At 44.5% G+C, this 26,502-nt stretch overlaps 1 protein-coding gene across 2 annotated transcripts in view; it reads right to left on the reverse strand.

The window, feature by feature from the left end:
- Window positions 1-26,502, reverse strand: part of kirrel1b (kirre like nephrin family adhesion molecule 1b) — a 67,970-nt gene that overhangs the window by 13,243 nt on the left and 28,225 nt on the right. For both annotated transcript variants that reach the window (XM_030114797.1, XM_030114796.1), the window contains exons 2-7: window positions 9,568-9,717; window positions 4,134-4,283; window positions 3,518-3,675; window positions 1,113-1,263; window positions 827-932; window positions 5-153 (exon numbers count right to left, since the gene is read on the reverse strand). In XM_030114797.1, the coding sequence (XP_029970657.1) occupies window positions 5-153; window positions 827-932; window positions 1,113-1,263; window positions 3,518-3,675; window positions 4,134-4,283; window positions 9,568-9,717 (864 nt within the window). The remainder of the gene's footprint in view (window positions 1-4; window positions 154-826; window positions 933-1,112; window positions 1,264-3,517; window positions 3,676-4,133; window positions 4,284-9,567; window positions 9,718-26,502) is intronic.

The following is a 26,502-nucleotide window of genomic DNA, read 5'->3' on the forward strand; positions in this document are numbered from 1 at the left end:
TCACAGTGCACATCCACCAGGATGCTGACGTTGGTGCTTCCCACGGCGTTGAACACCTGACAGGACACGGGCTCGGTGAAGAAGGAGTGATCCGCCGTGGTGACAAACACGCTCTCTCTGGCGCCCTCCAGCAACACGCCACCTTTAGCCCACCTGACAGAAACACGCCGCACCGTTTAACGCGTCTCCCCAACGCGTCAAACTGTCGGCAGAGGGTCTCAAAAGCAGAAAAAAAATAAATAAATTGTTTTGTCGGCGGCGATTCAAGCGTTAGATTTTTCACTGTTCGACAATGAGCGGTTTTATATTATCAATAAAGTGACATTTATAATGCATTCATGTCAAAACCTGAGGGAATAATTATATGAAAACTCCCTCTTTATTTCTGGTATCCATTCACCATCTTGCCAGATATCTGTCTGAAAATCATATAACCGTATTGTACATCTTCCATTAGATGACATTTTAATGCACACTCAATAGGCGGGGAGCCGAAGTACCTGGCACGGCGCCCGCCCGGGGACCCTCCAACCTCAGATTAAAACCACTTTGCTAAAATCCAGCTTTCTCCAATTTCACCGCTCGGGGCCTGTCGCTTCAGATAAAAGTGAGTGTTTAACACTGCGAACGGTCAGCCGTTTCACTGGTTCTGGTCTGGAAGCAGAAATTACAATTCCGGAGCGGCTGCAGAGGGGGGATGCGGAGCAGATTGGGAAAGATAAAAGAGAACCTCTTGACATTAAACAACTGATCTCCTAATGCTGCTCTCGCAGGGCCCGCTCCAGAAACTTTGGGTAAAGCGCTGTATCGCGAGGGTTCTGCAGACCTGTAGCCCATGATGGGGGGGTTGGCTGTCGCCTGGCAGGTGAAGGTGACTCTCTCGCCTTCCAGGACGGAGCGGGGCTCGATGGACAGCGTCACCGTCGGAGGGTCTGAACCGGTGAAGACAGACATTGAGTCACGTTTGGACGTCACGTTTTTTATATATTCAAGTTGAATGCATCAGTCAAATGTTGTCATTAGGAATTGTTGTCAATTTCAATTTAGAGGCGATAAATCAATGCTCAGGTAGCCTATCATCTACACTAACTGTTCGTCTTAGAAGGACATACGGTGGACGTTGAGGTTGACAGTGGCCCGTTTGCCCATCGGCACGGCGGGATTGCTGGCCACACAGGTGAAATTACTGCCGCTGTCGGTGTCGACCGGCGTGATGGGCAGGTAGCTCCTGGTGGTCACCCTCTTCCTGTCTGGAAGCACTTCCTGTTTGACAGAGGGGAAAAAAAAGGGACAGGTGTTACGAGCAGAGAGGAGTCTGGATGTCGTGGGAGGAAGATCAAAGAAAGAGGAGGAGGAGGAGGAGGAGGAGGAGAAGCATGGAGGAGAGGAAGGACGAAAAGGACAAAAAGAAACATCATGGGAGAAACGAGGTAAAAGAACGGGAGGAGATTAAAGGGAACGAATGAAACTATAAATTATGAGAAAAAATAAAATATAAATAGCAATCCACAGGCAGGAACGGAACAAACATGGAGTCCGTGAGGTTATTTTGGAACGGAGAAAGAAATACACGGAGTAAAATAATTGATAAATGAATCAATAATGCAGTAATACTCCATCGTACAACAGAAGTGATAAATCTTCTGCATCATAAGCAGGTTTCTCAGACTGAGGAGGTGGGCTGTTTTAAAATGCAGCCAGAAGATCTGTCAGGAGAGTGCGTACTGTCGTATGAACGCGTGGTCAGTATCACAGTAATATAAGAGCAGCATGTAATATGTATGAGCATGTGTGGGGGGCACGAAACTGGCTGCCAGAGACGTAAAAACATCTGTGTTGGAGTGTGTGAGTCAGTGTTTGCCGCGGCTTCTCCGTGCATATGAAAACATGAGTGTGCATATGCCAGTGTGTGTGTGTGTGTGTGTGTGTGTGTGTGTGTGTGTGCTTGCAGGCATAATGTCATGAGAGTAGGAGAGCGTAACGAAGTCGTGAGGGGAAAAGAGTGCAAAGTGTAAGACTGTGATTGTGCGTGAGCCTGTGAGGTGAAACCAACTTCATTGCGCAGTACGAGTTTCGGGAGAGTGCGTGGCTGCGGGTTAACTCCACCTGTTCTCCGCCGTGTCGCGCAAACGTGCGGAGCGTTACCGATATTTGAAATGACAATAGCATCCACACAGCTGACTGAAGAGATAAATGTCCAGTAGCTGTGCACGTACGCGACGCTGTTGAAAAACAATGAGCGTGCAGCAGCTGCTGCGCTCTATCAACACATAGTTTATGACGGACCACAAATGCATCTCTTTAGCTGCTCGGCTTTAATGAGCGGCTCGTACTTTCTCGAAGTGCATTAGCTGAATTGTTAGTCCTGCTCAGGGGTGTCAAACATGAGGCCCGTGGGCCAAAACTGGCCCACAAAAGGCGCCAATCTGGCCTGCTAAATCAAGAATTCCAAAATAAATATTGATTATTGCAGAGTAACACAACACAAGTAGAGATAGCAGTGATGACACAACAGAAAATAGTTAAAATTTTGAAGATAATTTGTTTACTGGTTTATCCAGCTGTATGTGGCCGCTGAACTAAACTGTGTTTGACGCCCCTGGTCTAGTTTCGTATCGCAGCTCATAGATGAAAATACAATAAAAAAATCATTGTTGGGCTCGAAAAAAAATCCAGCAGTCCTCTTCTTTTAAAGCGTCAGTGTTTCTATCTGCAGACAGCCTGCTGTGTTGACACTGCTGACAGTGACAACTCCCCTACAGCTAAGCAAGGCCAGGAAATTTAGGGTTGCCAGCTTTTGTCAAATTTCAGTTTGATGTGGCTGTTTTTTTGTCCCTCGGAGCAAATCCTGTCTGTGTTTCATGTTTGCATTTTGTTTTTTTTTTCACCCTCCCATAAATAAAAAAGTGCCTAAAGGAAGAGAAAAATAATTTTTTTGCGTTTATTGTGCCTTTTTTTTTAATTTCCAGTTTAAAAATACGAACGTGTTAATAGAGTCTCCTGTATTTAAAAACCCCGACCAGGAGTCTCCTACCAGTTTTCTGCTCATTGATGAGTGAGAACAAAAAAAAAAAAAAAAGAAGACATTTTTGTGCTGACTTTGCCTTGTGTGCTGCAAACACTGCACACTCTATTTCCCTCATGCAGGACTGCGGGCATGCTGTATGCCTACGGCGTTCAAAGTGTACATCCTCTCCTTAAAATACCTGCTGCAGAAACCCCCCCCCCCCCCCCCCCCCCAACAAACAAACAGACAAATAAACAACTAGCTTGAGAGTAGCTGCTACTCAGGCGCACGTTGTAAGTATTAGAACGTGTGTTATAAAGTCCTCTAAAGCCATTAGGAGACATGTGAGGTTTTGCAGATCTCATTTCAGCGTAATAAACTAATCATGGTTTTATGTGCGCTTTATGACGCGTGACTCTTCCCCCGTGCATGTGTGGGTGCTGTTATCTGCATGCAAGGGTGTGTGTGTGTGTGTGTGTGTGTGTGTGTGTGTGTGTGTGAGTGAGTCACCGTGGACTGGTAGGCTCCCTCCACAGCCACTCCATCCTTGGTCCACTGGATGTGCGCTGCAGGCTTGGCCCCGCGGGTCACGCAGGTCAGGTTGTACGGAGTCCCAGCCATCAGGAGGAGCTCCGGGGTCCCGTCGACCACCGGGTCCTCCGGGGGGACTGGGGTGGGGGGGGGGAGACGCACAGTTACGAGGAATCCGAGCAATGGGTGCAACTTCGCCATAGAGAAAAATGAGCAAGGGGACATGCAGGGTGTTTGTTTGAAATCACTTTAATACAATTTCTTTGTTAAGCAAAGCTCAAAAACTGAGAAAATAAAGTAAAATGCGACCGACAGAAGAATATACAGAACCCAAACATGGAGACAGACTGAAAGAGTGAAGTGCATTACACAGCATCGAGTGACTCAACCCAGCAGACGACTTGAAAAACAGAGCAAAGCTCAAAACATAAATAAGCTGCGATCTCATTTTCTCAAGTGAAAACAGGCCGCACTTCACAAAGACACAAGCATCACTTCACCCGTCTCTGAATTGATTCACCGTCTCCGACTAAAAGGTAAATTAGAAACGGAAAAGAAAGCCTGAGCACAGCGTCTTCAGCTGCGGTTTACTTACTGAGGACATTGAGTTTGGCCCTTCTGGAGCGCAGGGCGGCTTCTGTGGCCTGACACTCGTACAGAGAGTCATCCGAAAGCTCGGCGTGGGAAATCTCCAAATTGTACTGGCCGATGTCCAGAGCCCTCAGCACTCGGTACCTGGGCCAGGCTGCAGGAGACAGACAGTTAAAAAACACATCCAGTGTGATTTATTTATGCACAGTGCAGCATTATCTGTGGAGCATCATGAGCCACCAAACATGACTGACTGCTTCAAAATGACTGAGTGAAGGACAAAGACCACAAAATAACATTTTTTCTCCACCACAAATGTTTGCCACAATTGCTAGAGAAACATATAGTGAATTTTAATGAAACCTTCTTGTGCGAAATACAGGGAACTGTGCAAAAAATGTCTCATAACTGTTGCATTACAGCTATATCCTCACAGCATGGCTTTAAGGGCAGCTTTCTAGAAACGAGGGAGCTTGTTTTCATTGCCGCATCATGCATTTCTCAGTTTGGGAATCAATGTTGTGTTGTATTGTGTCTGCAACGCTTCAGAAATTTGTCAAAACATCTATTTTCTCTGAAATTTTCACCATTGCCTTTGAGCATTTGGTGGCCCGTTTTCAAGTATCTTATGGGCCGATTTCAGCCCATGGTCCTTATGTTTGACACCCCTTCTCAAGCTAAATGTGCATTTTCAACATCAAACAAAATACTTGTTTTGTTTTCATATGAAGTTATTTCTTCAGCATGAACTCACGAGGAGAACAATGAGAAACTAAACAGATCATGACTGAACTCGTTCCTTCTCGACACGACTAACTCGATTTCTCTACAATTTATCCACTTCTGCACCTTCGGCATGGATAAACGTTACCATAGCTGCTTTGATCCCTTTCTTTTAACTCTGATACAAGCACGAGTGCAAAGCGGACAAAGTATGGATATTTATGTTCAATTGTAAGCATTAAAAATAAGTTATAAAAAAACATGTACAGGTAGCCGAAGAATATTAGTCAATGAGCACAAAAATTAAACTTGAGGAGGGCGTTTATTTACAGTAGTAATTCACCACACTGAGAAGATATTTCCTCAATAAAGAAGAATTCCCATGAAAGGCTCACGGTGTCTGATGTTAGTGTTATTTATTTCCTGGAGACGCGTTTTGATCTTTCAGTTGTTGATTTTCTTTGCATCGAGGAGAACAAACCAAATCTCATCCCCCTCTACTTTAAAGCTCAGAGGGGGGAAACTTTCCAGAAGCATCGATACCTCGAAGGATCAACAAGAAAATGTTTTCTTTGAGCATTTTTTTTTCTTAAAGAACCTTTTAAAATGTATTCTCTCAGGATGCATCTACAGCTGGGAAACAGGAAGCTTTGAAAATGGTGAGACACCTGAGCCTCATCTTCTATCCACACTGTTTCTGTCTTCGGCTGTGCTGCAGAGGACTGACATCTGATTTGTTTACAAGACGAGGCAAATGTGAGAAGCTCTTATGAAACAGATAAATAGTGCATTACAACTGTAGTACATTAATCAGACGAGTGTTTATGTGGAAATGTCAAAGCTTTTCATCACGCAGATAACATTTCGCATTTATTCCAGACGTTCTGAAAACCTTTTTCAACGTCGGCTCCGGCGTGTGGAGATCATGACGGTACATCCTTCACACAAACACCGCGGGAAGGTAATGAATGCAGAGGCGCGCGTAAACACGGCGAGGAGCGATGGCCGGCCCAGAGGATTTCACACAAACACCGATCAAACGTGGCGCACATCGGTCGCTGTGTGATACACAAGTCGCAGAGGTACAGGCAGTCTCTTCCCAATTATAACCCCCCACCCCCCACCCCCAACCCCCTCCCCCCTCCCTTTTTTCCTCCATGTTTGAACCCCTGCCTCTCAGACAAAGACATAATTGAGCGTGACGTCCCACTAGGGGGCACTCATTGATCCTCCGTGCCCAATCCTAACATGACATCATGGATTCAGATGGCAAAGGCAGGCAGGCAGGCAACTGGGGTGCTAAGAGGAAGGAGGAGGGTGGAGGTGCTGAAGGGGGGGGGGGCAAAAAGTATTAGTGAAGATTACATCATCCACCTCAGCACCTCGCAGCACAGCAACCACAGAGGTGAAGGCACCCCAGGGAGAAGAAGGAGGAGGAGGAGGAGGATGAACAATAAACTGCCACCACTGATGCCTGCAGGTAGTGAGGAGTCCATGGATGTGTATTTTACACATCTGCACTCATGCACGTGACGCGCACGCTGTTCGCGCTCTCTGAGGTTTTCGATCTGTCTTTTCGTGAACATCTCCGCTCATGTCGGGGAACTGTTGGTCTTTGAATGAATGCAAATGCAGTGTGTGTGTGTGTGGGTGTGTGGGTGTGTGTGTGTGTGTGGGAGAAGCGGACCGCAGGTACGATTCCGCCGCGCAATCTCAACGCCTACGCCGTCAATAACGGCTCCATATAATCACGGAGGAGACATAATAACAGCCTCTCACACGTCATACACCCTGCACCTGCAACAGCCCGCCGTGCCGCCGCGCATTAAAACACGACTGTGTAACAAGTCCCCGCTTCACTCATTCATGACGCCGCTTAATGGAGACGTTATAAATAAGAGAAGAGGAGGAGGAGAAATCGAGGAGGGGAAAAAAAAGAAAAAAACAAACCCCGCCACATGTCAGTGATGAAGGGGAGCGAGGCCGACGGCAGACAGACAACAAAGTGGGAGGGAAAAAAATGGACAGGAAGTGATGATCGATGGCCGAAAAGGAGAGGGAAGGAAACAAAGAGCACAACGTGTTTATCAAACGTGTGTGTCGGGATCATGTTGTTCGCAGACGACTACAAGGACAAAGAGAGAGGTGTGGGGGGAGGGAGGGGGGAGTTACAGGTAGAGAGAGGGAGAGAGAGAGAGAGAGAGACGTGCTGACCTTTACTCAACCTGTGAATTAAATGGAGCTGAACACAAGACCAACGTCACATGTCAGGTTATCACTTGTGTGACTGTGTTTTTGTGTGTGGGTGGTGGCTTGACTGTGTGTGTGTGTGTGTGTGTGGGTGGATGGCTTTGCGTAATTGTGTTTTTGCGCGCCATACAGCACGCACCGCTTCGTGCGGATCAATTTACAGTGTTATGAGAAGCGCGGTGAGTGGTCGGGCGCGGGGAAGCACACGACATGACTGCTAATCTCGTAATTGGAAGCGCTAATGCAAAAGTTTTTCTTCTCTCACATGTTGACAAGCACAGAATTAAACCGAGCAGTGGAACAAGTACGGAGATTTTCTTTTTTCTAAACTGATCCTAGTAAATTAGTTTAAAAAAAAAAACTGTCTTTCATGCAGGTCAGGGAAAATATGTAGTTATTAATTGATCTTTTTGCTCAGTTTTACAGTGTTTACTCAGAGGAGGCTGAGATTCTGGATGTTCCTCCTCGACTCGAGAAAAATATTCTTTCATCCCTTTTATATATTTCTACTACATTTTCATTTGCTCAGTCGGAAGGCTGCAGGTTGGATTCCCCGTCTCTGCTGTCCACATGTCGGAGTGTCCTTGAGCAAGACCCTGAACCCCAGACTGCTCCCGATCAATGGATTGAGCGCCGTGCGTGGCAGCCTCCTCCGTCGGCGTGTGAATGGATAAATGTGATTAACGGCGCGGAGCGCTTTGGGGAACTGCTCGAGGGAAAAAAAAAAAAAAAAAACGCTCTATCAGGGAAATCCATTCACGGCTTTAACGGGCGCCTTATTGGACGGCCATGCGGCATAAAACAAGCATCATGCCGAGGTCCCGACCTCATCCTCACTCACCCGAGTGCTGATTGGCTGCGTCCTTCACAGGAGACGCGATGTTGGAAGTCAAGGCTTCTCTTTCCAGGACATCCTGAGTGCAGATCAGTGTTTCCTCCCCCGTGGTGAACGCGGTCTGGGCCAAGACCTCATCAACGCCTCCTGCTACTCATCTCTTGCATCTGCTCCCAGTTGCAGCCCTTTAGGCCTGCTGGTAACCATCTGCTACCTCGGGAGGCTAACTGGTAACTAGCAGTAACCGCGAGAGGCTGCCTGATTTCCCAGTTCTGCAGGAATCATCCAAAGAAATCGAGCGTGACATTGGGATTTAGGGGCCTTAGAATTCAGATCAGCATTAAAATATTCACAGATAAATATAATTATAACAATAAAAGGCTATAGATTTATATAGTCCCTATATACAGCCTCTTATTTTATGTATATTTGCACAGTAAGATGTGTGATTAAAGCTAGAAAAGCAATAAATAGTCTAAAATAATGGGATTTTTTAAATACCAAGCAAAATGAAATGCATAAACAAGAAGATGCAATGCTGAGTGTTACTGTAGCTTTTACTTGCTTAATTAGACACTGACAACGTTTAATATTCTTTTTTAAATACAGGAAATGTGGAATTCAACCAAAACGAGCTGCTTGGTGTGATGCAGTGAGTTTAGCTCTCAGAGCGAGAGACTTCAAGGCCTTTGCAGGAGATATTTTACCCCGTGCCAGTGAAAATAGGCAACAGGAGGAATATATAGTATAAGCCAAAGGGGGAAACATATGTATATTTACATGTATATTGTGTTTTTTTAAAGAAATTGCATTTTGGGGTGATTTTCACGAACAGATATGATAAAACTGAATAATTGCTTGTAAAAGCTATTCTTTATCAGATACATGTCTGAGATCGCTTATTTGTTTTCAAAAATATAAGATTTATTGTGTTAAAAGCAACCAAAAAGGTCAAGAGCTTGTTTTCAGAGGTTAATGAAAAGGATGTGGAGGTCAGAGGAGCAACCCTGCCACAGTTTTGCTCGTCTCATTCTTCTCTTGGCCTTGTATTCTTCTCCCTATCTTTCTAGGTTTTGTCTGATCATTCTCTGCATGCAGGGGAAGGAAATAAATGCAATTTTTTTTTCCCGTATACGGTGTGGCTTTGACCCTTTGACTCTCCTCACTTTCAGTCGCTCGCCATGTTTCCCCGTCTCCGGACTGAAGCGTATTCCGCCACTGCACTCGCACTAAGTCATTCCGGATGTGCGTGTCGGCTTAAAATGTAAATGCGAATGTGCGTCTGCCTTTGTCAGCAGTGTGAGGGATTTTCTCTAATTCAGCATGATATACAGGACTCATTTCTGCCCAGATTGTCACTCACACGCCTCTTGGCTCTTAACTCGCTCTCCCTCTCATGGTACAGTGTTCATTCCCTTAATGTTAAAAAAAACCCGACACTTTGCAGTCATAATAGCTTTTGTCAGGGTTCTTACAGTCAAAACTGAACCGAAGCCGTGGCGGAGTTATTCCCCCTCTTCACTTCACTTTGATCCCTGCAGCTGGGTGAAGCTGCATGTTCTTTTTGGGTTTTTTTTTTTGCTGTTTGTTTTCTTTTTGGATTTGGATCCCTTCTTCGCCCCCTCCTCACCTCGAAGACCCTCTCCGATGCCGAGGGCCAAGCCGTCCTTGGTCCACTGCACGATGCCGCTGTAGTTGAAGACCACGCAGGACAGCACCACCCGCTCCCCGAGCACCACCGACTGGTCCGCCGGCTCCTGGGAGAAGCGAACGCACCACACTGCAACACAGGGACGGGCGGGGAAATCAATTTTAAGTTCCTTTCATTGTGACCTGGCCATGAGCTGCCATCTTTTATTGCACTGTATCGAGCCGCGCAGTCCCTCCCTGGACTTATCGACTCCTCCTCGTCCGTGCGACGGCTGCTGGGAGAATTTGTTGTGCACTATTATTGAGTGTTTTTATTGTTGTTTTTGTTATTATGCGTTTTTCATTATGAGTGTATTTTTAAAAAAAAACACACAGAGTGAAGTTTCTCTGACAGTCCACTCTAAGTTATTCTACATCTGTGCACAAATCCAGCGCATGTCGAATTTAGTTTCATGAAATCCTTTTAATAATTTCTCTTTTTATCTCGAGCAGGAGCTCGCTCGCTCAGATTTGCATATTTGTCATCTCTCCGTCTCCTGCCTGTGTTTTGTCTCTTTCTTGCCCTCTTTTCAAGGTTTTCCCTGGCCTTCGCCGAGGCTTATGTGTGTCTGCGTGGGTGTCTGACTGAGGGTGTGTGTGCGTGCGTGCGTGCACCGACGTGCACGCCGAACGGCTCGCGTAGCGAGAACATCTATTGCCAAGCTGCGATACAGCCTGCTCTTTTTCATCACGCAGTACAAAGGATTCTGCTTACACACACACATTTCCCGCAGCAAAATAAGCCTCTCGGCCATCGCAGTGCCACTAAAACACACAGATACAAAAACTACAAGAGTAGCGCGGGGCATACATTAGCGCTCTCGCATAAAGAGAAAGTGTCAGGTGAGGAGGCGAGGCTCCAACCCGCCGCTGTTTTCAGCCGTTTGCATCATCAGGTAAAATTGTTTCATATTCCGGAGAAAGTCTTGCAAGAAGGCGCGTTAATTAAGGCGGAGAGGGAGAGACGGTGCTGCCTTAGATGACACACGCACGCACGTGCGTGAGCGCGCGTACCTACGCACTGAACACTCCACAGACAGGGGCTTTGGAACACACACTGAATGAGAGTCAACCTATGCTACTACTGCACACACACACACACACACACACACGCACACACTCGCACAGAGTTGGTGTTTGCCTTCCTGCAGGCTATTCTGTTCTTGGATCATGGTTAAAACAATCCTATTAGCTAATTAAGGCAAAACTGGTTAATAAAGCAGGCCGTGGCTCTGAGGGACACGTCTCAGCGGGATTTACCCACAAAGGTGCAAACAACAGGGAGATTTACTGATTTGTCAGGAGGATTACATGACTTGTCATGTTATTTGTGTGGAAGGCTCCTTCTCTGTAGGCAGGAGTCTTCAGACTTCACAAGACGCCCTTTGATGTTTCATCAACTTTCCCTTTGAATTCTGACTCAAACCCTCCACCGCACTGACTATGACTGTTATTTATTTGAAATTTAATGGAAAACTTGCCTTAATATACTCGACTTTTGCAAAGGGAGTGGATGTTTGGTCATGTTTTTTTTTTTTTTTTTTTTTTCTATTTCTGGCCAAACCCGAGATGGGAGATGATGTAACTTTGGGATATTTCCTGCAGCAGAGAACAAATAAAGCTGTTTTTTTGAAGTGCACGTTTTCATTTTGATTTCCCGGTTGGTTCACATATTTCTACAATCTGTCATATTTCTGTGTTGGCTGAGGTTTTTGCGGCTCTGCTTCTCAGGTTGAAGAAGAGTCGTCCCCCCGGGAGTGGGGTCAGTAAACTGCTCATCTCATCTCACAGACTCCAGAAAAGCAGGGACGACCTATAAAATGAGAATTATGAACAGGATGCAATTCTAAGAAAGGAGTATGGAGAAGCATAGCCAACTGCTGACAGTAAGGATGTCGACCAGATGAGGGAAAATACTGATTTATTGTGAATTTATTGGATAAAAGTATAGAAGATGCATGAAAATAACAAAAATTCTTCAAGATCTACAGCTTATTTTGATTCTCAAATGATTTCAAGAACCTTTACGCAGGAGACAAGGCCAAATGAAAACCTGCAACAGATCCTCAGGTCCTCAGGCTGCTGATGAAGATCTGCTGAAAACCAACGTGCAGCAGAGAAACCAGCTTTTCTCATGAAAGAGGTTAATATCTTTAATGTCTATAATATGGACATATGCAAAGACGCTATCTTCACCCTGTATGGCAGCCAGCTCAGTCCCGAGGTCCCCACTGGTGTGTGTGTGTGTGTGTGTGTGTGTGTGTGTGTATGAATGCGTGACTGTGAGTCACTTTGAAAGAATCAGTCGATGCATTTTTGAAAAAAATCAATGTGATTGAGTTCCTCCAGATGGAGCGAGATTTCCCTGTTTACCCGAACAATGAACGAAGCGATCAGACGGACGTGCAGGTTCTATATAGACACAGAGAATACGGTCGGATTCAGTCCATGTTTCAATCCCATGATGCTTTGGCGTGTGGCTCTGACTGCTTGTGACATCCAGCATCACACTCGCCACTATTGAAAATTGATTTGTTAGCTCAAATACTCACGTTTCTTTTGGAAGAGAGATGTCAAAGAACCAGTTTTTTTTTTTTTTCAGAGTATGATCAAGAAAAAGACACACTTTCAGAGCACTGCTGTCTTTACATGGTGGCTTTAAAGTGAAAGAATTTCACAATAAAGGTCCTTTCACCCCAATTAGATGGACATGAACATAGAATTTCTTTCTAAATGAACCATATCTGATCAGAATAAGTTGCGAGACAATAGAGTAACATTCTGCATCCATCACAACAACGCTCTTTTGACCTTTTGGAAAACAAAATCTCAGCTAAAGAAAACCACAAACTGTTCAGCACCTTCAATTCAACATCAGGATCGAAAAGAGGGAATATTACTGTCCCAAGACAGCAATTATCCTCCTCACTTCCCAGATGCTCAGAATCCAACTTCATTGATCCTTCACAGCAGAGATATCAAACATATTTTAGTTCAGAGGCCACATCCAGCCGAACTTCACCCAGTGAGCCGGATCGGTACAAAACTTCCAGAATAACCTTTAGATTTAAACTTTAAAGCTTTTCTTTGTTATGGTGCTGAGTAAACGTGATGGAAATGTCTATATATTTGCAAAACCAAACAATTGCCACAAAAAAAGGATCACAATCTCAACACCTGTCTGACGCCTGTCTTTACAGGACATGTAGATGATGGTGGAGTGACAAACATGATTTTTACTTAATTTGGGACATGTCATTGCCATTAAATTGAAATAAGCTAATATTTTAAAGGAATTTGCCACAAATGCCCTTTTCTGAACTCTTGTATTAAATTGCAAGTCACGTATTTTGTTATTTAGTGATAAAGAGCAAGGATATAGTTTATAATTAATCATTTATATCAGTTCTTATTTTTAGTATCACCTCAACTTTTTTTGGCTGGAACTTGTCTTAATCCAATATTACTGTACACATATGTTCTCAACACTGAACTGAATAAAGGTATATAGGCCATGTATAGGATTTCCCCCCTTTAATGTAGCTTAAATCATTTTGTAACACAGATTATGAGGAGTGCCACAGCCATAAGTTGAGCTTTACTGACTTACTTTTGATGTCACTTTTTCCAATTAATGCAAGTAACGGCTTCGATTAGAGTCACCATTTTGCCTATGTAATTAAATAGTCAAATAGAGCCAGCATAAATCCAGTTAGGGACCTTTTATTGCATGTCAGCCCCCTCGTATTTCATGTCCTTCTCCAGGGCACAGACTCAAATAAAGGCAAAACGTGGGCACATAAAGTCCTCTGGACCTTTCAGGCAGAGTGAGAACCTTGAGTTATTTAAACTGCAGACTACTTCTGACCCTCAAGTTCAGCTCCGAAAATACCCTCTGCGAGAAGGCGGCGGTCTTGGCGATAAGACGCAGTGATACACAGGTCAAGCCCAAACGACGCAGACTCGCAGGTCAGGCCGGATTTTGGTTGCACGGTGGAGCTCCTTGTCTTTGAAAGTAAAGCTCTAATAAACGCTCTCCTCACGTCCACTGGCAGTTCAGCACAAGTTCAGTGTGCTTCTAAGGTTGTGAGAAGGGGAAGTAAAACAAAGCACAGGAGAGAGAAGAAGAAAAAAAAAAACACTCAACTGCTGGATAACATCTAGAATGAGTCATTCAGAAGCACGACGGTGCATACCGGATGATGCATTTCAAAGAATATATGTGTGTTGCTGCGTGAGATTAACAGAAAACTACTCATTCATAAAGAGATACTGAAGTGTGGAGGCTGCACCATTATCTTAACTCTTTATTATTTGTTCATATGCTGAGATCGAGAAGACGACAGCGGAAGCCGTGGATAAGAATTAATCTACGTAAACAGAATAACTGACACAAAATAGAAAAAAAAGTCACTTCCTATGGTGGAGAAGAGGAAGGAGGAAGATGTGATGTCTGGATGTGAGATCCCGCTGACATGAGTGATTTACATGTGGGTCATGTTATGCATGATTTATGCAAAATTAACAGCTATTACGAGCATGGGCCCTCTTGTTCGGGTAGAAAGTGGTACAGAAGAGCACATGTCCTCCTGGGACACACACTGTGGTGTGTTTACTGCAAAAGTGAGGTGGGGGGGGCGGGCGGGGGGCAAAACATTTCTGTGTGGTTGTTGGGATATTTTAGCATGTCTATGGATGTATGTATGTGCGTGTGTGTGTGTGTGTGTGTGTGTGTGTGTGTGTGTGTGTGTGTGTGGCCTGTCAAGCCTCCAGCAGGGACTCAGATCGCACAGGAAAGAGCCGCACTGACAGAGAACAGAGATGTAATTAACCCTACGGGATATCCACCCTCCTCCTCCCCCTCCCCCTTCACTCCCCTCAAAACACACACCTCCGTCTTTCTATCTTCCTCCCGCCCTTCTCCGCTTTAAATTTCACTCACTCTCTCTCCTCTCTTCCACTTTCTGTCTTTCTCCATCCTTTTCTCTGACTCTACGTTTTTTTTTCTCTCCTCATTTCACTCGTTTATGCTCATTTTCGTGCCTTCCTTTATATCTTTTGTCAACATAATAACACGTCTCTCCGTTTTCAATCCCCCATTCAGTCCCTCTGGTCCTGCGGTCCTTCAGCGTCTTCCTCATTGTCTACCTGCGTAATTGAATGTTTCTCTCGGTCTCACCTTCCCTTTTCATTTTTGTTTTTGCATATTTCCTGTGGCTCCTTTGCGCTGCTGTTGCCTCCTCCTCCTCCTCCTGCTCTTGTCTTTCCTTATTCCCTTCATCTTTACATCCCAATTTCCTGTGGGATGACGACCGGCGCATCGTCTCCACCTCTCACTCTCATTGCATAATGACCCGGTGGTGTAACAGACGTAGCCTCACAATAACAGCCGCCGCGGCTAAACATATAGCCTTTAATACCTTTATTATCTTTTATTCATTGGGTGCTTCTGTTTCTCATCAGGCTGAGGTTTGTTAAACATCGGCACGAGTGCTCAGTTTGTACAGTGTCAAATACGAAGCCTGAATGTCGAACTGTGTTATAAAAAATTCGACGTATTGCATTATACATGCGCTGAAACATTAAGATTCAGTGAATGTCTCAGAATAGATGGCTGGCACCACAATCTCACACACACGTGTAGGTGGAATCCAGTTGAGGAGTTAAAGAAAAAGGAAAACAAAAAAAAAAAAAGGATTTTGATTGACAGTAATATTGCACTGTCAAAAATTGTTACTGTTTACAAAAAAATAATAAAAAAAAACAAAACTTGATGGAAACAGCTTCTCTTGTACAGTGTTTCATGTTGGAAGCCATGGGAGAATAGTTTTGAGTGGCATCAACCATAAGCAGCATGTCATTTTGTGCTAAATGATTTATGAGGAAAGCAACAAAAACAGTTTGCTCTCAACTTCTGAGCACTAATCTGATGTGAAATTCCAAACTGTGGAATCGCCGATGTGTCTCAGAATAATGGCTATAAGTATAACTTCTGTTACGTGATGTGATTTTATTTACATCTATGAAAAAAGAGATAGATTTTATTCTTGAAATTTTAACAGTTTGTGTGGCAGCTTACATGTCTGGAGCCTCCTAGTTTTGGTTTTGGCTCACTGGTCGTATGTTTGACGCTCCTGCTGTAAAGTGTGCATGTTGTGGGGCAAAAACCAAAAAGGCGACCACGTTATCACAGTGGAAGCCAGAAAATACACAACAAAAACAGTAAACATGAGCTTCAAAAGCAATAGAAATACACTAAAATGCTAATTTAGTGTATCATGGTGTGAGCTGTATGCAGGGTGGGGGTAGTGAGAGACTCTTTAACCCTAAAGTTAAGATGCGGGGGTAGAAAACGTCATCTTCGCTTCACAGTAATTAAAGCTCCTTTACAAGGAGAGCCTTTGTTAAGTAGTAATTGAAAGCTGTGAACCTCCTAGACCTCCCGTGTTTTCACGGTTTTCGGGATTCCTACGGGACAAAAAAACCCGCTTGAGGCTTTTCCTGTGAAAAAACTCACATGTTTTCATATAAAGCCACATTTCGCTCTTGAGGCTTTCTATTGATGCTTGTTTTATGTTTGTAATTTACCCCCATTTTGCAGGACACAACTTCTCTTAGAGACGGTATGAATGTTACTCTTGCTGTTGTTGCCGTCATCCTCTGGTTTTACCTGCTCCTCCTTCCCCGCTGCCATCGGAAACACCTGAAACGGAACATTTTAAAGCCTCTGAACGGCTTTTAAACAGCACACGGCGTCCAGCACCTGTAGCCGGCTTGTCATCTCCCCCCACCGTCACTGTTCATTGCACACACCTGACATTTAACTGGTTCATTCAAGTCTGAGAATCACACTCAGCATGTTCCTCTGGGGCTCCGTGTTGTTGTGATGCAGACCTCTGCATAACACCAGGAGCTGAATACCAAACTCTGACTGAGACACAACCCCACTTTTCCAGAACTGTAGTATGTAGGAGAGGAAAAAAAACCTTTCTTACAGCTTTTTTAGCAACATTGTGATGCATTTTATTACATTTAGTTATAAAATATGAATTTTAAGATAATAAAAAAAAAACAGCTAGAAATGTGACTTGTTCCCTTTTATTATGATTTCTTTTCAGAAATAGTCTACTCCATGTCCACATTGCTTATAAAAAAAACGCCCTTTGACCTAGGCTGTGCCGCCTGGAGCCTGTGGCGGCCTCTCAAGTCTGTTTCCATCCAATGGCTCTATGTTTGCTCGATTAACTCGGTTGTGACTGTCAGACGTGAATCTGTCAGGCGGCTTCATATCGCACCAACAGCTCACGAGTTTTTGATTAGCTCGGGGATCAGAAAGGAGCTGGCTAAGTGCAGCTGACAAGAATTTAGAAAACCGATACTCCAGGCAACAATCAGCTTTTCATTGCTGTCTTTTCTCATTGCAGACTGAACGGTAACACTGCTCGCTCACATCAAATCACAGCTCTCATGGATTGCCCCCGCTCGAGATCCCAGCTGATACGAAAAGGAAGGAAGTTGCGAGACAAAAAAGTCTGTTGAAAATTTTAAGTGCCTCTACTTGAGAATGAGATGTCTTGTCGCTCACAGTTCTCGCTGAGGAATCCGGCTGAAAACCTCCAGGACGGCTTGCCAGGGGCAAAATACAATTTCCTGCAAGCAAGCCAACACTGCGGAGAAATGAAGGGGCAGTTTGTGAGGTTTGTAACCCTAAACTGCAGACCTCCACACCCTGAAGCGTTCATCCTGCTAACCCCCACCCCGAAACGCTGCCACGCTGACCCTCTGCTTGTATTCAAGTCCCGGCTCTGCCTCCGGGCTACAGCTCGCTCCCATTTCCAGCTCACGCTCGGTCCGTGCGCGGCGCGTGTGAATGTGTGTGTATTGTCCGTGTTTACACGCATGCCTGCATACATCTCTGTCATTGATGCGATGTGTATGCCGTGTGCATATATTTGGCATTTCTGAAAAGGCAGCAAAGGGCAAAGTGTGGATGCGAGAGGGGGGGGAAAAAAAAAAGGTGTGCACAGAAAGTGTGAGGAGCAGAGGGAGGGAGGAGGGAGAAACTGAAACATAAGCCCAGGAAAAGAACGAGCAGGCACCGAAAGACCACCGTTAAAAGGAAATTAAGACTCTTCTTAAAGTCTTCCAAGCATATGTGACATTTGTCATTTCAAGTCTACTTAAAAAATTCAATGCAAATGGAAACATACCTTAAGAAAACATTCTGAATCACAATGCAAATCCTCAACTCTGCCAGTGCACAAAAGGTAAAACGTGTCTTTTGAACTACATGCATAAAACATCATTTGAAGAACCTCCGTCTCTCTTTGCTAACATTTAGTGCTAGCATTGCATTGTTGAAAACGTGGTAAAATAAATGGATGAGCCAGAATTTACCATGCAAATTTATCATTATGTTGAATAAAGTGTGTGTTATAACACTGTATGAACGAACACATTAGTAATGATCTGTTAGAGATCCTGCGTCCAGCGTGTTGAACTGCATGCTCAATCAACTAGACTGCATTCCAGTCTGCAGGAGAGACGCCGCACGCAAACAGGATCACAGAAATGTTTTGTTTTTCACATGAAAAAAATATGTTCATATGAAAATGATCACTTCGCTTCCACGTCTGTTGGACTTGCTGGAGGAATTTATCAAACAGAAAAGAAGTCACGTTTCTAGTTCGAGGCACAACATAAACTATCTGACAATAAAGTCTGCAAATAAAAGTCATGGGGGGCCAGATGAGGGAATGCCTTCCCACCACAATAATGGCAACATCTGCACCTCCTTTCCAAACTCCTTACAGCAGCAAGCCGAGAGAGATGAATTGCAGCAGGAAGGATCTGAGTTAGTTATTGTGAAGATGCATCCATGCAGCGCTTAAATGCATCCTGTTATATTTGCTCATTAAATGGCAGAGGCATTTACTTTTGTCACAGACAGCCATTTATGCTCCATTACAGTCTGCAGGGACGAACACGGCTCCGCATTAACGTCTACCGGAGAGAAGGGTTTTCTGTCACACTGCAAAGCCATGTGTCTCTCCGGTCATTTACAAAGAAAGGTCAGGATACGGCGACCTGATTGGCCACGAGGGGCAAATGCTTCCTTCCAGCAGGACAAAGTCTTTACTGCAGCCTTGTTTATTCGACGCTTTGGTGATATCGTTCGCGTAACGTTTATGCCCACAGCGTTCAACTGACAGCGACGCACACGCGAGGAGGACAGACGCCGCGATCATAAATTCGCCGCTGCGTGTCCCCGTTCGCCCGGTGTTTGCTGTAAACAGCGGCGCCGTGATTTCCCAGTGTCCCCCTCACCGCCAAACGCCGCTTTTATTTCTCCTCACAAACACTTCCAGCAGAACAGAGGAGCAGCGTGACGCTGACCGCAGAGGAGATGCTGAGCAAACCGAGCACTTATTGGAAATTGCACACGCACACATGCACACACGCACACACGCGCACACACACCAACAGAGAAGCAATTACCAACGTGTGGATGTAAAAAAACAAAAAAAAACAAAGACAAAACAAAACACACACACACAGGCACTGCAAAAAGTTCCGCGTGCAAGATTCAGAAACGTGTGTTTTCTCATACGAATATAATCATTTACACTTTACAAACCACAGCGAAAGATAAGAAGCGGGAGTTTTCTCTCTTGTACTATAAACACACATTTGAGCGGCGAATTTACATTCAAAATGTTCTGAAGACCTTTCCGTGGCTTTACAGAGTCAGGCTCGGAACCATGTTTCTGCATTTCTTCAGTTTGTTTTTCTTTTGTTTAAATGTAAAACCAGCAGGGCCTTTTGTCTGAATACTGCTGTGATACAAGGAGATGAATGACGCCGCTTCTCCTCACTGTGTCGACCACTTCACCTGCCGGCGAAACAGGAACTAAGAACCAGACAATCCCTCACACACACACACTCGTAACTAGTGATGCACCGATGCCGACTGACTGTTGGAGGTGGTTTGCAGCGATGCATGACATTGGCATATCGTTGTAGTCTAGAGTATGACAGGAAGGTGTTACTGGTGCAGAGAATCCCCAGATACCGGGAGAGAACATGAAAACTTCAGCCATTTGCTGCACACGGCGGTGATTCTCCTCCTGAGCGGTTTGGCCCACCTGTGGCCTCGTTTCTCACCCTGAGTATTGATGATGCGGCGTTCTCCGATGGCAGCTGGTAATTTAATGAGAGCAGTTTTATCGCCCACGAGGATGAGGGCCAACACTTGGGGCATCTGAATTTTCTTTACGGCAAACGTTAAACAAACACAATGCCCCGTGTATTTAACGCTTGTTACCTTCACGGTACACATATATTGCCGGGGTTAAAGTATTTACAGTATAGACGATGCTCAGACTAGACTCTCACGGCACATGTGAATCACATTATAAGATGATATTGTTATCATCTGCTGTGTTCCATAGACATTAAAATGGCATAATTTTGTACAGAACAGTTTTGCTCTCATATCTTTAAGACTTTTCTGGGGGTTTCCCTTTCAAACATGCACACAAAACCTTTTACATTTTCATTTTCCACGATAACTACGACAGCTATTTCAAATTTCAACCGTTCGTTTTCTGCAACGTCTCTGTGAAATAATCATTTGAGGAATTTTGTTTGCCCCGTTTGGAGGTTTCTGCGTCGGCAGTACTCGAGAATCCTGTTTGATTTCGGAGCTCGCGTTCCCGTTTCGCCCACAGCGGCGGGGTTGTGTGACCCACACCCAGCCGGAGAACAGAGGAGACGCAGCCGCACTGAAGTTCGGCGTTGTCAGAGAGAGTGCAGCGTAATCATCACTGTGCTGCAAACCAACCTGATTATGCTGCGGACTTCAAACAACTGGGTTGAGTTAGTTTGACTGTTTTCTGGAAAACAGACTGGAGACACACACGCGCGCGCACACACACACACACATGTGCAAACAGATGCAGGAACGCACACAAACGCACTGGCAGCGATCCCTCCTCCGTCTTCCTATCTGCCTCCTCCTGCAGCTTCTCTCAGCCTTTATAATTGACTTCTGCCTTCTTACATTTCATTTCATCTCTTATTTCAGTTTTATTTCCCCCTTTTTTATGATCCCCCTGTCTTCAATTATTCATCCCGTTCTCTTTCTCTCTCTGATTTCCTTCCATCTGGTCTTGGTGATGTTTAATTCACCTCTTCATTTGGAGGAGGAGGCTGGGTGGAGGTGGGGGGGGGGGGGGGGGGGGGGGGGGGGCTGCTGCTGTGCGCTGTTAATTGGTTTTTAAGAGCGGTAAGTACACACAAATGCACGCACGCACGCACTCGCGCATGCACATATAGGGCCTCGCGCACACTCACACTCACATACACACGCATGCTGGAACACACACGCACTCACACACGCCCTCCCCTCCTTTCACTGTTAGAGCACACTGTACATGTCCGCTGGCATTAACATCACCAAATGAGCACAGAGTAAAAAAGCATGTGAGAAGAGGAGGGCAATTGTGTGTGTGTGTGTGTGTGTGTGTGTGTGTGTGTGTGTGTTAGGGGTTGGGGGATCATATTTGCTTGTTTGTGTGTCTATGTGTTTTTTGGTGCATGTGAGAGCGAGTGCGTATGACTGAGCAGGTCAATGCTGTGAATGTTGCATTCGATAAAAATTAGACCAAGTGCATGGATGACTGTGACTGTGAGTGTGTGTAAGTGTGTGTGTGTGTGTGTGTGTGTTCTCCTACTTCTATCTTTATGAGGACACACTGGGGACCTTGCAGATAGGATGCGTACTTGCAGAGCGGTGACATTTGGATGGGTCTTCCTGATTCAGAGGCAGTTTGAGGGTTCAGGCGTGGTCTGGAGTTCACGCTGGGTCAGGAGTCAAACCGTTTCGAGGAGCTCCTGAGCTAAAGCGAGACGCCAGCAAGGTCCCGGCAGTTATATAAGGACAACATGCAATGCAGGTATGCATATCTGACATCCAGCAGGCCGTGAACAACGTGTGCAGTGGGTAAACAACATAATCGCAATTATCATAACAAAACCCACTGCCTCTAATTAACCTATTTTTAGCCCTGCGATGTCATTAATTCTGACATTTACTCTGCAGTCGTGGACGCGGCTGCTTTGACTGATGACTTTTATGTTAGTCCAAGTAAATGTTTAATGAATTCAAGTCAATCTGTTTCATGAACATAGACCAAATTTTAAAAAAAAAATGCTCTAAACATCAGGCTAACTTTGCTGGTGAAGCTGCTGCTGTTGAACAACTACCTTTCTCCTCTTGATATTTTGGCTCAACATAACAATAAGCACCTTTTGTGCACCAAGTTTGCATGTTCTCCCTGTGAAAATGTGGGGTTTTCTAGTTCTTCCCACCGTACAAAAGCATGTAAATGCGTTTAATTGGACACAAACTGCAACCCTAAGTTGGACAATGTTGTGTAGAAGAATAACAGAATCTCTGTTCGTCTCTTTGAACTGTTCCACTTCTGTAAAAGCTTTTTGGCGTTTTAGAACTTGATGAACAAAAGTCGTTTGTATGCAGCTGCTGCAGTGAAGTTGCAGAAAGTGAGAATGAAAGCAAAGGTAAATAAAAACTGTGTGCTAAGAGATGGAGGGAAAATAAGCCTAAAATGTTCTTAGCTGCATTCTTTCACACTGATGAACAGGCACTGTTGAAATGTTGCCTTATATTTGTTTTAGAATTCATTCAATACTCTAAAGCGTACCATTTGGCTCACCATTAAAAAAAAAAAAAAGTCCTTTGTTGTGTTCGTTTAAATTGAGCGCTGAAGCAGTGGAATAAATATTTATGTGACATTGCAGAATAATGGAAAAATGTGCTTCTAGGTTTTAAGAGGGGGGGGTTTAGATTGAGGGTGGGGGCTGCTGATAGGCTAAATGCCAAATGTGTGTGTGTCAGTAAAGAGAAGTCAAACGCGTAAGTGCTTACAGTACATAAGCAAATGGCTGAGAGTGTGTGAGTGTGTATTCTCCACATTCCCAGACAACGGCGCAGCCACATCATTAGCCACATCCTCTGACTTCAACCTGGACGTCGGATCAGAGGAACGGAATTAACTCGGGAGCAGATTAGTCATTATCCAAATAACGACCTCGCTCGGCGATGGCTGTGTGTGATTTCCCCTTCAATAAGAATCGGTGATGTGAACTCCGCCGAGGCAGACGAGATGGGATTCTGCTGTGAAGTGAAACGGTGAAGGAAGGGAGAAATAACCTCCATGGAGCCCCGTGAGCAAGAGGACAAAAAAAAAAAAAAAAAAGAAAAAGAAAACTCAGCTGAAAAGAAGAATAAGAGAGACTTTATTCTTAATGATGACAAAAACAAAAATCCGAGGCGCCTCGGCCACACGACTGAGACGTGGAACGAACGGCTCGCTCTCACCGTTAATAAGTTCCAGTGAGTTTCGCTGGAGTTAGTGCAGTAATGCAGCAGGAACAAAAACTGGGACGCCGTCCAAGACGTAGGAATGTAAATGTCAAGTTTTATGCTCACTCGGGGTAAAAAAAGAAAGGTCCACGGGTTAAGAAATGCGTTGTGAGATGTTCTGTGTCAACCCTGACCTCCCAGTGAGAAGCAGCGTAAAATAAACTTTATCGTCTCCGAGGGGGAATTTGTCTTGAGCACACAGCTCCACTCCAGTGATTTACACAGACTGAGCAAATGAATTATTCTTTTTCACTTTTCACACACTTGCAGTCGCGCGCATTGCGAGGGCCTCCGTGAGGGCCTCTCCTGCGTGGAGTTTGCACGTTCTTCCTGTTCGTACTTGAGTTTTCTCTAGATAATCCATTTCACTGTTTGTTTGCAAGATCCGTGGCGCGATGGAGGCTGGACCGACCGGCAGCCGAAGGGCTGAATCGCTCTGAACCACGACGGCTCATCCCGAAGCAGAAGTTTGTATTCAGAGCAGACGACGGCCGGCGCTTCTCCTCGCTGCTCGTTTCACGACTGCCTGCTCGTACAGGCTCTTTATTTCCACCTATTGCCTTCGCAGTCGTTCAGAGCAAAAGACACGCACGTGCTTTCTCCTCCACGTACAAAGGCTCCGGAGTCGACACCTCGCACTATTGAAAATGAAAGCGTGAAATATCACTTCCGCTATCTGACACGAAAGCACGATAACAACTTACCAAACAGGAATCGGTTCTTGGAAGTCAGCGTGGAAATTCAATTTTTCTTCAGCGTTTCTCACGGAAAACAGAAGTCATTAGCATTTTTTTCTTCTTCTTCTTCTTCTTCTTCTTCTTCTGCCCCGCGTTTCAAAAACTTCTTTCCCACAGTGACTGGCTGACATTTTCCTTGCCGTTCCAGAAGTGGGTAATGCATGGATATAATGGAGCGGCGTTGAGCGAGTGTGAAAGCTTGCCAAAGCTGCGCGTTGGAGGCTCCTCTTCTGTCAGAACTTCACAGCCTTGCAGCATTCAACATTCATCGGTTTTTTCCCTCTGATGTAAGAGCAAGATACCTCAGCTGCTAAAGACTTTGAAGATCTGCTCTGATGGTATTGCAAAGAATGTAAAATATGAAAAAAAAGAAAAGAAAAAAGAAGCCCTTTCAGGTCTTCTCTGTGCTAATTTGGACTTCCTCGCTGTATGTTTTAGATCTGGGATGTGTAGTTATAGATCAGGGAATTTCTCTACTCCCTGCCTAATGCTTAATTTAGGAACTCTGTGTTGAGGTAATATTAGTAGTTTGAGTTGTTAAATCATGCTTATTTTCAAAATGGGACACACTCGGAAATGAAAATTCGTTTTTTTAAGCAGTAAGTTGATGTGAACAGGGTTTAGGCTCTATTTGCACAACATTTTCGAGTGAAAACGCAAAGCTTTCGTTGTGTTTTTGGGGTCTGTTGCATGATACGTGCTTGACGAAAATGAGGTTTTGTTTTTCAGATCGGAGAATTGCCGTGACACCTTTTATCTATGAGGGGTGTCTTGATTTTTCCATGCATTTGTTTCGGGGATGATGACACCAGGACCCTCTTTGGCCTCATAAGTGTTGTGGATTAGTTTTGTCTTTGGGAAAAAAAAAAAAAGGAAAAAAAAACCCACTTTAAATGGGATCGTTGGAAAAATGTGCTGCCAGTGCAGAATGAAGGTAATAGGTTTTGCTCTAAATGGTCTTTTTCACACTCATTCTGTGTTTTTCTATTGCAGCAGCAGCAGCAGCTGCAGCCTCTCAAAGCAAAGACGTTGACAGAATGGTGGGGTTTAGACTCATGCACAGATTCACCAGCGATGAAATTTCATTTTTTTGTTGATGAAATCTGAATTTTGAGTAGGTGGTTCAATGTCTCTCTGTTCTTACTCTCAATCTCTGCCAGAGCTGAAAACAGGCTGCGGAGACACGCTGACATTCTGCAGCCTCTGTGATCTTTACGTTTATAATAATCGCTGCCGTTTTACTCCGTTTTGGGGTCTAAAAAGAAATGAAAGTGTTGCTGAGGTGGAAACGCCGGGCTGTTTGGATGAAATTCTCAGCCACGTGCTTCTGATGAATCAAGTCACTTTTAAAAACAAAAATACAAATCAATGTCAACTTTAAAGCTTGGAGATTGATTTGAATGTAACACTCCTGTCCTGCTGAAATTGAAAGGATTTCTCATATCTATAAATCCTTTTTAAATTATGATTTCTAGAATCTTTTTTTCAAAACTACAAGACAGCATAAAAATAGAGATTCGTACCCAAATCTTAGATAAGATTCACTCACTCCTCCTGTCACATGTGGAATCAAAAACACAGAATAACTGCCAGATATTTCAATTCATCTTGGAAAAAGGGAACAGAAGCATTTCTTCATTACATATTTTGACAAGTCTATAGCCGTAAAATCAAACTAAATCCAAGAGTATAATTACAGTCACAAGAGAGTTAAACAAACTGTCGTCTTGCTCCTGCGGAAAAGTGACTGATGCTCGATAAATTTGCGCAGGAATGCAGACCACGGGTTTTTTTGAAAGCTTAGGGGCCCAGAGAAGGTAAGAGCATCTCAAAAACCAAACAATTGCTCCAGAAGATGGCTACAATCTCAACATAAAGCTAATTTTAAAGAAAGCTTCTGGTGACATCTAAAAAAAAAACCCCTCTCCTATAGCTGTTGCATTATGTATGTTTTAATAAACCCGTCTGACAGCCGGGCTTTGAGGTGAGTTTGAGCGCAAACAGGTAGTTATCTTCCATGGCAGCATCACTGATATCTCAGCTCAGGTCAAAGTGCTTTAATCTTGTTTTAAAATCTGTGTTTTCTTTAAAATTCTTAAAGAAAATTGGGCCAGATTTGAGCCTCCTGCAGGCTGGTTTTTTGCTCCACGAGCCGTATGTTTGACATCTCCACAGTGGCTCAGAACGAACAACAAACCGCCTTTTGCAGATTTCTTTGGCCACCATAGGTTCTCATAAAGAGCATTAACTGCAAGATGCCAACAAATCCCACATGGAATCTTTTATTAAACTCTGGTGACAGCTGCTCGAGTTCCCTTCCCTCTGTCAAAAAGAAAAAAAAAAAAAAAAAAAAAAAAATTCCTCATCCTGCGTATGATTTCCCCGAGACGGACGCCGTCCTCAAACCCAGAGTTGGGATCGGTAAACGTATGGGCTCTCTCGCGAAGCGGGCCTCGTCTAATGAATCACTGGCGCTCAGGCAGACTGCAGGCGGAACCCACACGCCGGTTACCATGCAAATGTTTCGGGTCATTACTTCAACCAAAGCGGTTGGTCACAACGCGTTTAGCGGAGCAGCCGAGGACACAAACAGACAAATGCAGCGAGCGACTGTTGCCGGGTCCATCTGTGTGTCTGTCTGTCTTTGTGTTTGTGTCTCTGCTGTCTGCTTCGATTTGTATCCGGCTGTGGA

The sequence above is a fragment of the Salarias fasciatus genome, chromosome 18, assembly GCF_902148845.1.
Source record: "Salarias fasciatus chromosome 18, fSalaFa1.1, whole genome shotgun sequence".
In the NCBI taxonomy this organism is placed as follows: domain Eukaryota; kingdom Metazoa; phylum Chordata; class Actinopteri; order Blenniiformes; family Blenniidae; genus Salarias; species Salarias fasciatus.